General features: G+C 40.8%; 1 protein-coding gene across 1 annotated transcript in view; it reads left to right on the top strand.

Moving 5' to 3' along the window:
• LOC127434244 (glutamate decarboxylase 2-like) overlaps nucleotides 1–12,079 on the top strand; it is a 33,616-nt gene extending 21,537 nt beyond the window's left edge. The window contains exon 16 of the mRNA XM_051686834.1: nucleotides 9,005–12,079. Within this exon, the coding sequence (XP_051542794.1) occupies nucleotides 9,005–9,178 (174 nt within the window). The 3' untranslated portion in view covers nucleotides 9,179–12,079. The remainder of the gene's footprint in view (nucleotides 1–9,004) is intronic.
• Nucleotides 12,080–14,970: the final 2,891 nt, after the last annotated feature.

Here is a 14,970-nt window from a genome sequence, read left to right as displayed (position 1 = left end):
GTCATGTGGTCTGAAGCCCTTGCTCAGACATGCCAATTTATTGGCTGGTGGCACTTAAGCGACGCCCCTAGAAAGCTATGTCACAGGCTCCATAAATGCACTTGCTTTGGTGCCATTGTGTCAGATTTTCTGTTCTTCAGTGCACAGTTTTGTCTAAGCCCATGTTTGTTCCAGCGACTCACGTCGAAGTGAGGATTATCAATCCTCCATTTTGAGTGGTGAACATGTTGACGTTGTTTATACAGCGTAATTTCACAGCAATTTTAATGTGGTTTTTCCAAACATTACAAGGGTCCAAAGGGGACAGCTGTGCTTTTCAAGGCCTGCAATTTCTCACCACGAGACATTACCCCCACTTGTTCCAGTTCCACAGACTCCAGATTTGGAGCTCTGTGTATGGGAGCCATTTGGGATTTCGGCTTTGTGTCTGAGAAATTTGGAGTGCGAACGGACGTTGGGTTCTTCCTCATGTTTGTCACCCTCCCCCTGAGCGAAAGTGCGAGTCTTGTTGGACATGCTCTGAGGCCTAGCTTGGTGGCCATTTTCTGATAAAAAAGCATGCAAAAGAGTTACCATGCGCATTTTGAGCCATCGCCATTTAAAAACACTGTATGAGAGAATTCGTTGTTAGAAGGTAAGGAACAAATTGGCCACTTTGTCCATATTGTCTTTTTCTGTGTCATTCTGTGTCTTTTTCTGCGGAGGGGATCATGCATGGGCCGGTGAGCCCGGCCATAGAACGAGGGGTCTGGAATAAGAGAATATTCCCCAATGGAATGAGGGCGAAATAACACGTGGAGTACAGAGCAATAAAAATGACTTGACATTTCTTAGATTTTATAGTCTGGATGAGGGTTTGACTCCTGCTTCCCAGGTTCTCTCTGTTGGAACAGGAGTAAACTCATACGTTTTATTCAGATGCTTTAGCTCGCTTGTGCGCCACTATATGCTTGACACAGGGGCGAAGACAGTTGGCAGCTACTGTTCACATGGCATGAATATATATCGTTCCCAGTGCAATTACGCAGCTCGAGTTCCTAGGAAAGAGAATGTCTCGGTTGTGTGAAACGTAACCCTGGTTCCCTGAGTGGGAACGAGATGCTGCGTAAGCTGACCATACTCTCTAGCAGCTGCATAGGCTCGTGCCTTCCTGCAGAAAATCTGACTATATGGCACCAAAGCAAGTGCTTTTATGGAGCCCGTGACGTAGCTCCCTAGGGGCGTTGCTTAAGTGCCACCAGCCAATAAATTGCTGTGATTGTACAAGGGCTTCAGACCACATGACACATGACAGGGTGTGTCCCAATGCGATTACGCAGCGTCTCATTCCCACTCAGGGATCCAGGGTTATATTTCACGTAACCGAGACATTTTTTGTAGATTAGGGGCCTATTCTTCGTATGTCGCTTAATACATCTGGGATGATATAGCGTATTCCTAGGGGTTTGAATCTTTGGGTTGAAAGTGAATCGATTTGATTCAAGATTCACAGGTTTTCGATTCAATTCAAAAATGAATTTTGCTAGTTCAAAACAATTCAATTAGATTAGATTCACAATGAAATTCGATTCGATTAACGATTCAGTTCTGCATGCAGAAAATTCATTTATAGTATTCCTTTTTTTTTTTATTTATTTATTTTTTTATTTTGGAATGCCCAATTACCAATGTGCTTTTTAAGTCCTTGTGGTCGTGTAGTGATTTGTCTCAATCCGGGTGGTGGAGGATGAATCCCAGCTGCCTCCGTGTCTGAGACTGGCTTGTTGAGCGCGTTGCCATGGATACATAGGAGGCTTCATGCCATCCACTGCTGCATCCACGCCCAACTCACCATGCGCCCCACTGAGAACGAACCACATTATAGCGACCACGAGAAGGTTACCCTGTGTGACTCCACCCTTCCTAGCAACTGGGCCAATTTGGTTGCTTAGAAGACCTGGCTGGAGTCACACAGCATGCCATGGGATTCGAGCTAGCAACTCCAGGGGTGGTAGCCAGCGTCTTTTACCACTGAGCTACCCAGGCCCCCCATTTATAGTATTCTTTAAATACTTCCCCTAATGTGTCTTAAGCAAGAAAAAGAAAGGCAAACTACTTGAGATTGTTTATTCCACCAAAATTAACTTGAAAGATAACACATTACATGTACTGTACATACGGGCTACTTGGAATGCAATAATTGTTTAGATAAGTGTTATTATCAGAAATAATTAATAATTATTTCTTTAGTTATTAATTAATATTTAAATTAAATAATAGAATCTAACTCATTAAAACCTCACACAGCGCACCATTAAATGTAGTGCGCCACGTTCAGGAGCGGGTTTGGTTATTAGCAATAATTAATAATTATCAATGATATTTATTAATTATTAAAATCAATAGAACATTCATGAGAATCAATGTTAGCTTTTTTAATCCTTTAAATCAACAATTATCAAAGATAATCATTAATTATTAACATCGATTAAACATTGATTAAAATTAACACTAGCTTATTGATCGCGTGGAGAGTACGTCACGCGAGATTTCCGGCCAGAGAATATGGCAGCGAATGTGGGTGGAGAGAAGCCGGTCAGTGGCGTCTGCCCGTTTACCGTGTGTCTCCGCTTGTACGAAAACTTAGGGACAAAGCTGAGCTTTATCACGAAGTTATCTACTAGCCAAAAGTGTGTGCGAGAATGTATGTGAGGGGTTGTGTGTGTATGTGGTTAGTACGAGAGAGAGAGAGAGAGAGAGAGAGAGAATAAAGTGGCGGCACCAAAGCCGGTTTCGCGATTGTGGGAGAGAAAGCAGCTGTTAGTTTATCACTCAGAGACGCGGTGGACGGCTCGTAAACCGTCCCGTGGTCTTTGATTCTTTAATGGATAAACTCAGTGTGCCCGTCTCACCCGCGATGGCGGAAATACACAACAGTCCAATCTGGTTGGACTACAACACAGCAGATCTCATTCGTGATAACGGTACATTACAGTAATATCTTGAGTATTATTAGCAGCAATGAGCAGACCTGGCAGTCCGTAAACTGTACAAGCAATAACCTTGATACACAAGAATAACACACTATAATATTCTGTCTCTGCCCAGACGTAAACCTCTTACTTGAATCGTATGAGGACGCAGACGAATGTGTGTTCATCCGTCCTTTAACTCCGACTCGGTTCCTCGAGGCTCGGGTGATGACGGGAGGCCGTTTCCTCGCTCTGTCGGCAGGCGGTACGGCTGCTGATTTTCGGCGGGCTGGCGGAGAAATCAGCAACGTCGACTTGATTGAAGAGGGAAGAGAAATCTTTTCTCTTCACTTCTGCAGGCAAACGGATGTAGATGCGGATTGCTCGGCGGTCTCCTTCGGATCCGTTAGAGTGTTCGGTGGAACACAGAGTAATCTCAACCATGGCCGTATGCAGGGTTTAAAAAATAGCGAGGTCCAAAAACTAAGTTTGCTAGCGGGGTTGGGGGGCAAAAAATATTGATTTCCCTGTTCGACATGTGCATTTTAAGAAGTTGGATAATAATAGCTTTAAACTGATGATCATAAATGATCTGTCAAGCAGTAATACATTCACCAAACTTTGTTTTAGGGTAATTATATTTGTGTTTGAACCATTTATTCTTGAGAAGGCAGTATTTGTCTTCATCTGTTAGTGGCTTATTTTTAAACTGGACTGGATCAAATTCGTGTAGAAATGTGTTTCTTTGACTGACATCAGCTCTCATTTCAGCCTGGTCTACTCCAGTATTGCTCTGCTTGTGTGGTCTCTCTGAGTCTTTTCCTTCTGTGTCTCCTGTGCTCTTTCTCTCAGCCTCTTTTTCTGTATCTCTCTGCTCTCCATAACCTGCTCCCTGTTTTCCATCTCTTCTTGTCTCTCTGCCTTCAACATTACAATCTTTCTGTTCATTTCTCTCTCCGTCCTCTTCTACTCTTCTCTCTCTCCCTCTGTATTAACTGCCTGTCCCTTTCTTTGTGACTCCTCACTTGTGTCTCCAGCCAAAGTGTAGTAAAAATTATTTAGTAAAATTAAAAACACCTTTATTTAATCTTTGTGTTTGCATCATTTTGGATTTGAATTATGAAAATGTGTCTCAAGCAGTACATAAACGTAGGAAAAATGTGTTTTATACAAAATGATATCTATACAATAGTACTATACTGTATTGTGACACTATACTTTTGAAATTAAATTGAACCTATAGGCTTCACTGTAATTACCAAAGAACTTATATCTCTTCCTCTCTCATCTCCATCATCTTCTCTTTTTCTTTTTCTCTCAGTCTCATCTTGTCCCCTGTTGCTTCCCTTCCCAAATCTGAGCTTTAATTGATACAGTCTTTTCATTTTCGTCTATGTCAGTAAATAAAGTAAACACAGGGTAAATTGATATTAATTTGCAAATGTTACCAGCCTCTGCTAGGATAATCTTGCAATGAAAATAAAAATATATAGTGGTACCTCATCATTTTAACATGCATTTCAACCCTACACAAACTGATATGAAAGAAAAGCATATCATTATCAGTGTGTCATTGGATGGATGGAATTAATGTTGTAGTCTGTTTTGGACTCCCTTTGTTTGATTTAGGCGTGGTTTTTATCAGTAAGATTTATGACGGAGTGTGTGGGCCTCAGTCAGGTTTTACGACTGTGTTAGGCCTGCCTTTGTCTTCTATCTGAATACATGAGGCCCAACACTCTCCTTAATTTCCAACCATGTAGTGGCACGCAGCAAGTTGGCAGCTGTATCAAAAGGTTTGAGCACGTTGGACTCGCGACAAGAGTGCTATAGCGAGCTGTAATTTGCTCATGAGATAGTGGAAATCCGGAGGAGATAACAGACATAAGGTGCTTGAAAGACTCAAGAAAGTTGCTCAGAAAAAGGTTTCAGTGAGAGTTTCGGATGGAATGGAGAGCAGGCACGATCCCTTGAATGACAATGAAAGAGTGCAGTGTGCGTCTGTGACTGTGAGGGAGAGCTGTGAGGGCACGTGCTCTGGGATGCACTAGAGAATGAAGCCGCACATGTCTCATTTAAATCACACATGTAACAAATTTTATATTTTTATATTCTAAAATATTGTGTACTGATTTGCTGAATTCATTCGATTTTTAACAGCCTAAATCGATTATTGACAAACACTAATGATTCTCAATTCAAAAATCATATTTCAAGATTGGTGCATATGAATTGGCAGTATTAGTAATCGATGAATTGAGAAAGGGAGTGAATCGTTACACCCATACGTATTCCAGATCTTCTAATCATGCTAATTCCTCTCTAGCTAACTGTGTTCTTCAAATGTATGAGCGGATTTGATTAGTATATCTGGATTGAGTTGTCTGAGGTAATTACACATTCCTGTGTTTTCTAACAGGGGCACATATATAGATACTCGAAACCATGATCAGCAGTGCAATGATTGGTTGGCAACACGACAGACCAATGTATTGATGTCATAAACTTTAGTAAAAATATGAATATATATATATATATATATATAGGCCTATAAAATTAAAATTTTAAATTAAATTTATACTACTAGATATTTCTGTATTAATTAATTTATAGAGAGCCATAACATTAAAAAAACACAGCCAAAGCGGACGAAAGAAAAGAAAAGGCTGAAGAGTTGTGAATAAATTCAATGTGTAACAATTTTCAGTTGCAAATTCTTTTTATTTTAATTTTTAATTTTAATTTTTGAAATTATCATTTCAGTGCACTAACCTACATGAACTTTACAAATGCGCAAGAGCATAAAAGCTCTCTTTAAAAGCCTGAGTTCTTACATGGCCGGAAAACAACAAAAATCATGAAAGATTTATTTTATTATGTAAGAGGACTATCATATACGCTTGGCACAACAGACATCACTCTTTCATTAAGTTATTTTCATCTTTTGAGCTGTAGAGAGCGCTAAGAACCAAGATCAATGCAGACAGAACACCCTAAAGTTTATGCATGAAAACAATAGTGAAAAATTGTGAAAAAGACTTTATGGAAAAATAATAAATAAATAATAAAATAAATATGAAGTAGACTACTCCCTCACAACTAAAGCAGCACCTCTAAATATGGTCTGTACCTATTATTATCTACAATATTATTATTTTATTAAATTTTAAATTATTCATAAAATTATAATTATACTAAATTCATTATCGCCTCTGCTTCAAAAGGGTGCTCTCGAAAGAATAATATAGCGGCTGATACAGACTTCCAGTATCACATCTGCTTATAAAGGTGCTATCTTATCCTGTTTATGTTAAATAAGTATACTCCTGAGCAGGTTTGAGCTTACATACCTGTTACCATGGCAGCAACTCCGAGATGTTCGCCGAAGAATGAAACAATCCAGAATTGGGTCAAATCGTCAACAATCAAATCCAGATAACTCCCTAATCAATGGGCCCCCGATTATTACATTTCTACAGCCCACAGCCTACTATTTTTGTATCCCACATCAGTTTTTAAGGCATCAAAGATATTGCAGTATCAGAGATCCCAATATGAACTGAAACTGTACTATCCCCATGAATTACTGTATATTCTGTAGCTCTATACTCTATTACTGTATACTATCTATTGTCTCATTTGTGTTAATCTTTTTATTCACTGAAATTTTATGAGAAACAAAGTTTATATTTAAATGGAACACAACTGAGAACTCAGTCAAGTCTCCTGAGCTATGAAATAAGTTGAAATTGTCCTCTGTGTTGTTTATGCAGTGATTAGCTTTTGGCTTGTTGTTGTTGCCAGAGTTAAACTGGTCTTTCTCTTCCTCTCTGTAAACATAAAAAAAAAATTCTTTACAATATTTCCAGAATGAAAGTGTGAACTGAAAGTGTATTAATGGGGGTCACACACCAGACGCGTCTGGCAGACAACATGGCGAGTTCTAAAATTTGAAACTGTTTTCAATGAAGGTACGCACATGACCTCGCAGCTCGGCGTCTGTCAGCGGCGCCCAGCTACGACTCTGGAGGCTGGTCAAATTTCTGCTGTGCCACTGAGCACAACTCGCATATTTTCCATTAAATTCAACCCAAACAATTACACATATTATTTACTCTAGCATTGTTCATTCTTGAAGAAGGGAACAACCATGTTAACTTTTGTGTGTACTGTCTGCCACCTAAACCACATCGACGTGCCCTGTGTTTGATACCTGTGCCATGTCCTAGCCGCGACACTTTATTTTTGATGTCATGAAAATTCCGTGACTGTGGCGCCATTTTTACAAAATGACGTTACATGGTTCATTACACGTATCGCTACAGTTCAGGGGTGAAATGTCCACTGTGTGGCACTAATAGTGAGTTAAAGTTTCTCCCAAACAGATGAGGTTTTTAAGGTTAATGCTCTATTGAGTTTAAAATCAACCAAACTGACCTCCTTACCCTAAACCTTACACCTAAACCTAACTGATAGTGTCAGAAAAAGCAAATGTGAGATGAAAACAGTTGCTGAAGCAACCATATCATTTTGTGGTGCCTCTGAGACACTTTCTGCTCACGTGTCGACTCTTGTGCTCTTCAGGACTCGTACCCCAGTCTTTACATCACAAGTGCAATGTTCTACAACTGAACAATGCACAATTTGATCATGCTGTAACAAGCATGTTGTTGGTTATGTAATGCAAACGTTACAATGTATCGCCTTAGAAGTCATGTGCTATACAAAAAGTGTTTTATAGTATTGTCTGCTCTAAATGGCAATTTTGCTTTGATAAGTCCGAACACTAACTTGAGGTAATTTTCATTTCTTTTTCTGGACTGACAAAACTAGACATCATCTTAAAGAAATAGTTCACTCCAAAACTCAAAATTCTCATCATTTACTCACCCTCATGCCATCCCAGATGTGTTTGACTTTCTTTCATCTGCTGAACTCAAATGAAGATTTTTAGAAGAATTTCTCAGCTCTTTTGGTTTATACAATGCAAGTAAATGGTGACAAAAACACTGAATCTCCAAAAAGCACAAAAGTCAGCATAAAAGTACTCCAGATGACTCCAGTGGTTAAATCAGTGTCTTCAGAAGAGATATAATATGTATGGGTGAGAAACAAATCAATATTTAAGTAAATTTTTACTATAAATTCTCCTCCCTGCTCAGTCAATCTCCACTTTAACTTTCACTTTCACATTCTTCTTCTTGTGTTTTTGGTGATTCACATTCTTCATGCATACGCCCCATACTGGGCAGGGAGAAGAATTTATAGCAAAAAAAGACTTAAATGTTGTTTCTCACCCACACCAATCATATCACTTCTGAAGATATGGATTAAAACACTGGAGTCAAATGGATTACTTTTATGCTGACTTTATGTACTTTTTGGAGCTTCAAAGTTCTAGTCACCATTCGCTTGCATTGTGAGGACCAACAGAGCTGAAATATTCTTCTAAAAATCATAATTTGTGTTCTGCAGAAGAAAGAAAGTCACACATCTGGGATGGCTTGAAGTTGATTAAATGATGAGAGAATTTTCATTTTTGGGTGAACTATCGCTTTAACATGCCACGTTTTCACCTCCCTTTATTTGCTATCAAAATGCTTCTTTTCAACAGAAGACATGCTGTTTTTGCTCTTTTCCTGCATTAGTTTTCACTACTGTTGTTGATTTAAGATGCCTCATTTTCTGACCACACCTTATGAACTCTAGTAAGCTATCATCTCTCACAAAAATCCACCATGGATTAAAAGAGTGTTTTGCTGCCATTTTAGCCAACATTTTACTGCTGCTTGGGAGATTTAGACTAACTAGACTAACTGGAAATAAATGTCATAATTGATTGGACATTATCGTGCAACCTTAAAATTTGCTCTCAATAAATATGACAGACAGAATGCTTTTAAACAGAAAGCTTTTTGTCAGCCATTATAATTTGAAATTCTATATGCTTTTTCTAATACATACAAACTTTGCCACAGACACGTATGTTTGAGTATGGACACGTCGATGACACTTGAACATGTATTTTGGCCTAATAAATTTGTGTCTCGCAGGTCGCCCCAGTAATCAAAGCCAGAATGATGGAGTACGGAACAACCATGGTGAGCTATCAGCCGCAGGGAGACAAAGTCAACTTCTTCCGTATGGTCATCTCCAACCCAGCTGCTACCTTTGAAGACATTGACTTCCTCATTGAAGAGATTGAGCGTCTGGGACAGGACCTTTAAAAACTCACAGCACCAAAACCTCTTATGCTTGTGTCCCTGGATGAATCAGCTATTTGTTGTGAATGTAACGGTAACTCTTTGATTCCTCTCCTCCAAAGTCACATAAAGATAGTATGATTAAAAAAATAAGACATGAAAATATCTAGTATTTTAGTATTGTTGTGTTGTTGTGGGCTTCATGGTCCAAAGCCCTGTTAAAGTGTTAATGTCTGCTTTAACTGTCTTAGTGTCTTTGACAAAACTTTGTTTGTTTACACGTGTTTAGTGAGTTATTTGCTTCTATTCAGTGCAAGTCATACCTAAGTTTCTGTTTGATCAGTTATTCAAAGTGCCAGACAACATTAATCTATATGATTATATTATGAGCCATTTTTACTGATTTGATTTGTCAAGCTTTACAACCATTTGAAGAGATTTTCAAAGAAACAACTTCAGTTACTTAAATTGGGTTAGTTATTGAAAGAACAAGAAGAAGAAGAAAAATAAAACACATATATACAATATAACACATATATAAATAAAATGTCTGTCATCATTCAACAGTTATATTGACAAGAAGCCGCCAGCATCTATACTGAAGAATAATGTTCTGTAAACATGACATTTAAATATAGAAAGTCAGCAAAAGTCGTCATGACCAGTAGGAAGACACACATGAGTGTCAAGTGCATAGCCAGGAAATTGCTTTTGGGTAGGCATCAGTAAAAATGGATGGGCCAAATTTTCACCCCATTTTTTATTTTTTTTTTACCAAATATTCCTTAACAACAGAAAGGCGGCACATTCAAACAGTTAGTTCACACTTTTAGAAATTAGAATTTATACATTTTTGAAACTATTTTATAAATATTCTGGGTGGGCCTGGGTCTAATTTGGGTGGGCCCAGGCCCACCCCATTCCACCCTTGGCTATGCCACTGATGAGAGTAAATCTAGCCAATCAAACCAATTCTTGGTATATAAATAGTTGAGTATCACACTGGCAGTAAATAAAATGAGCTGATTTTATGATGTCTGGATTGGAATCTACAGCTGATAATCTGTGGATGGCAAGGAAACATTATGTCAAATTAGAAAAACAAAATCAACCATTGGTTCAGCACTATCATTTAATAATATCCATTGTAAAGAAACAATGCACATGCACATTTATATGAACAAAGTACATTACATGATGCAGTATTATGTTGAAATTTAGTCAGATTTACATAGTCTAAACAGCTTTCTTACATAATAACATTTGATTTATTAATTCATGTATTTATTTAGATTTGTTATAGAGAATTATAGCTACTGTACTTCAGGGTAACAACAGAGCTAATATCTGAATTTAATGTTATGTATAAATTCAAAGAAAATAAGCATAAGGGTTCTGCCCTGTGTGTAAATAGACTTTTAAGATGTTCCTGATGAAGTTCATATCTATGTGAATACATCCATTTACTGTATATAAGGCAGAGTCTATTTGTGTGGTAAATAATATTATTTTCTCTATTAAAATAATAATAATAATAATCAGAAATAGTAGATATATTCTGCTTGTGTGTGCGTGTGTCAGATACATGACGTAAGTGTTGTTACTGCAGAGATAAATGTATGAAGGATCTGGCTTTAAATACTTTAGAAACCACTGCATTTTAATATACTAACAATAAATTAGTATTATTATTATTGAGACATTTCTGTGGTTATGAAAGCCATTTCTGAACCAGTGCTGGTTGTATTTGTGCCGAAGTGATAAACTTGATATCCTGTGCCAGTTTGTATTTATGTGTGTTTGTAACTGTATTGCCTTAGTATTTATTGCCAGTATTGTCTAGTTCTCCTAAAGAGGAGCTTGTGCACTTTAGCATATACAGTATGATGATCTGTCCAATGGTTGTTCTTAGTTGGATGTTATAAGAAATCAAGCATTGTCTGAATGTTTCCCAGCTTGGACTTTCATTTGAGAGTTGCTTTATAACTGAAATCTTTAGTAGACTCTCTAATGCTAATGCTACTACATGTATCCTAACAGAATGGAAGAGGCAAAGAATGCTAATTTCGTCTGAATTTTTGAAATTTGAGCATTATTTCTGTCCCTTTTCAGGATTGGCAAGCTGTGTGTGTAAAGCTCTTATAATCACGACAAATGCATTGACATCTCACTGTGGTAGTCTTGAAATGCTCGCCAACTTTTTCTCCGCTGCTGCTACAAACCTGCTCTCTTTGCACGTGCATGAACGCCTTGCCTTCAGAGCTTGTGAAATACAATCCCAAATATATAAAGTGCAACCCGTGTTAGTCTTAGTGTGCGATATGGATAGCTTAGCTTCAAATATAGTACTCTGTTGCTAGCTTGCTCGCTGTGTTAGCATTACCCAACGTATTTATCTGCTAAGCAAGCATGTTCAATGTGGCTAGAAGTTGTATGCTTTTGCGACAATAATCTCTATCTTTCTCTCTGTCTCTTGCTTTGTCTTCCGCAGCTTTAATATTAGCGTGTGTATATTCTCGGCATGCCTCGATATACTGTAAGCATTTTTGACGTCTCAATGTCTCTATCTCTATCGCTCTATCTTCTTTCTATGTCTTTCTCTCGAGCTTTGCCCCGTAGCAGCCGTCAGACATTTATGAGCAGTGCTTTATCTGCTGTTTCACGGCTACCCAATCAATTTGTCGTTTTCATGAGCCCGACTGAACAGGGTAACACCATGACTAGGTGAATTCAGTTTGTTTTCTTTCTCACCCAACATTGTTTGAAAGAAATATGATTCTTTGAGGAACTGAAGTTAAGAAGAAAGTTATAAACTAGTGTGTGGAAATTATACATATATATAGAGGCAGACCCTCTTTAAAAATTCAGTTCTCTTGAAATGTGTTTTACTTTCATGGGACAATACCAATAAATGTTACTGCCAAACACTTGTGTCTGGGGTTTTAATAACATCGCTGACTGTTTGACCAGCTTAATATTCTCATTTCCTCTTTCAGTATTAATTTCTTCAAGATTCTGTTCAATGTTCAGTTCCTCTTTTTCAGTTCACTTAGTTGATTTCTGATCTAATTTCTCAGAATGGAAACACAACCTTTAGTGGTCTTGGCTATGCAGATCACTATTAGCTATTATCGCTACTTTGAGTAAGAAATTGTGTGGCTTGTTGAGGGGATTTGCTATTACTTTTCTGAGTGATCAGGATAATAATAATAATAATAACAATAATAATAAAACGAAGGGACCCAAGCCATATCTAACAACAAGAATTTAATTGGGCTCTTTCACAATAGTGCTTTTGATAAACACCTGAGTTCATTTGACGTCAAAATCAGTCTGTGCTTCCTGAAATTCTAAGCACTGCCCCCAGTGGCCGAAGCTGGAACTGTTTTTGAAAATATGGGCACATGTGAGCTCCAGTTTCTGGGTGAAATGTCCACAGAGGGGCACCAAAAGCTAATTGTTTCCATTTGTAAATGATGTAACGCAGTCAACTGGAATACATATTTTATTAACTCTACCCCCAAACCCCAACCCTAAACCTAACCGTCAGTGGAGTGAAAACGTCTCAGTTACTGTCGTAACCTCTGTTCCCTGATGGAGGGAATGAGATGTTGTGTTGATGTAGTGACACTAGGGGGTCACTCTTGAGAGCCCCAAACACCTCAGATCTTTGAGAAAAGGCCAATGAGAATTGGCGAGTGGAATTTGCATGCCACTCCCCCGGACATATGGGTCTGGAGCTGGCTCACAACCACTCATTCAGGTTTTGTGCTGAGGAGTCGAGACAGGGTCCCGGCCATTTCAGCGGGTAGTACAGTGTTGTGGCAGGGTGAACACAATGTCTCGTTCCCTCCATCAGGGAACGGAGTTTACGACAGTAACCGAGACATTCCCCTTCTGTCACTCACTCGACATTGTGTCGATGTAATGACACTAGGGGCCCCTATACGAAATGTCACAACTAGCTGAACCATGTTACATGGACTGCTGGTGCCGGTGCAAGCAAGTTGCTGCATGCGTAGTAGCAGGTGCACCGGTCTGCACGTAGCCTCCCCCAATTCCCCAAAAAACGTAATATAGTTCCCCACATCCCTGGGGGGGGGGAGATGTATCTAGTATGGAAGCAGGCCGCGCCAGGCCTTTTCTCTCTATGTTTTCCCTCCACAGAGTATTCAGTTATTCGGCTGGGGCCATTTTAATGCTCAACATATGCGCCGGGGAAGGTGTTCTTTTCCTATCCTATTCTTTCAGGGGGAAAAGACCCCACAGAGACCACATCCTGCCCGGAGGGGAGGTAACATGTGGCAAGCACGTCATGTGGGCTCAGAGCCGCACATGGAAGAGGCACGGTGGTAGGTCCTGCCTGAAAGGGGAGGAGCTCTACAAACATGGCAACCGGGACAGAGAGGGCTCTGTCGAAGTGAGACGCAGGTCTGCTGACAGCGACACCCACTTCCCTTAATGACTTTCGTGAAGACGCATGGGGACAGGGACAGGCCAAAGGGGAGAACCTTGTACTGATACGCCTGGCCGTCGAAAGTAAACCGTAGGAAGGGTCTGTGTCGAGGTAGAACCGAGACGTGAAAGTACGCGTCCTTCACCAATCTTGATGCCGGACACACGCCAAAATGTGTTTTGGCGTCAGTATCTTGAACAGGAGTCTGTGCAAGGCCTGGTTCAGAACTTGCAAGTCCAAGATTGGCCGCAACCCACCGCCTTTCTTCGGTATGATGAAGTAAGGGCTGTAAAACCCTTTCTTCATCTCAGCTGGAGGGACAGGCTCTATCGCACCCTTGCACAGAAGGGTCGCAATCTCCGCACGCAAGGTGGCGGTGTTCTCGCCCATCACCAAAGTGAGGCGGACGCCGCTGAACCGGGGCAAGCACCTGGCTAACTGAATCGTGTAGCCGAGTCGGATGGTCCTGGCCAACCACCGCGACTGGTTGGAAAGCGCTAGCCACGCATCCAAGCTCCGGGCGAGGGGCACTAATGGGATGATCACATTTAATGTACATGTGGGTGGGGCCTCGCGGCAGGAGGGAGCAGGGGATGCCACGTCGAGGAGCCTCGCTTTGTCTCGAACTCGTGGCTGCGCTGAGAGGACCCTCAAAGCACTTACCTTGCTCCATGTACCCGGCATCGGGGGGGTCGGCCACGGGGGAAGAGGGACTTTTTGACCATCCTTGTAGTCCGTCACAACCACCTGGCCGTGGGTGTGAGTGTGGTGCGACCGGACATGCGAAGGCGGGGGGCCCGTGTTCATGGCGTCTAAGTCGCAGGTGCTCAGTGCCCGGTTGCCGTGATAACGGCAGTTGTAAACACTGGCCATGTGACCCAGGGAGTAAGGAAACTGCTCTTTTGAGAATGTGGGTACCATAGCCCGTTCAGGGTGCGGTGAACATAAAAGAAAAGGAAACCAAGGATTTACCTCCTGGCCCTCCACCGGGGATGGAGTGGTCGGGATAACAGCTCCGGGTTTGCAGCAGACATCTCCCTCCCTGGGCTGTCCGTCTCAGGGGCGCTTAGGAGCCTTACGGGTCCTCGTGCTGGCCCATGAGGCAGGGTGCGTCAGCTTCCTGTGGGGGGCTCTACGCTGGGGCCGAGAACTGGGCTCGGGCTGAGGCAGAGCTGCCTGGGCTTTCGCTGCTGCTGGGGGACGCCCTCGGCGAGCAGACAGGATACAGGATCTTGAGCCGCACCGGGGCAAGATGTTTTGTATAGCCTCCGTCTGCTCGACGGTGTCACCGAATAGGCCAATCTGGGAGATGGGGGCATTGAGAAAGCGAACCTTGTCCGTGTTCCTCATCTCGACCAGA

This window comes from Myxocyprinus asiaticus, chromosome 44, assembly GCF_019703515.2.
Source record: "Myxocyprinus asiaticus isolate MX2 ecotype Aquarium Trade chromosome 44, UBuf_Myxa_2, whole genome shotgun sequence".
In the NCBI taxonomy this organism is placed as follows: domain Eukaryota; kingdom Metazoa; phylum Chordata; class Actinopteri; order Cypriniformes; family Catostomidae; genus Myxocyprinus; species Myxocyprinus asiaticus.
The sequence above is the reverse complement of the archived record's forward strand: the minus strand, read 5'-3'. Positions and strand labels throughout refer to the sequence as shown.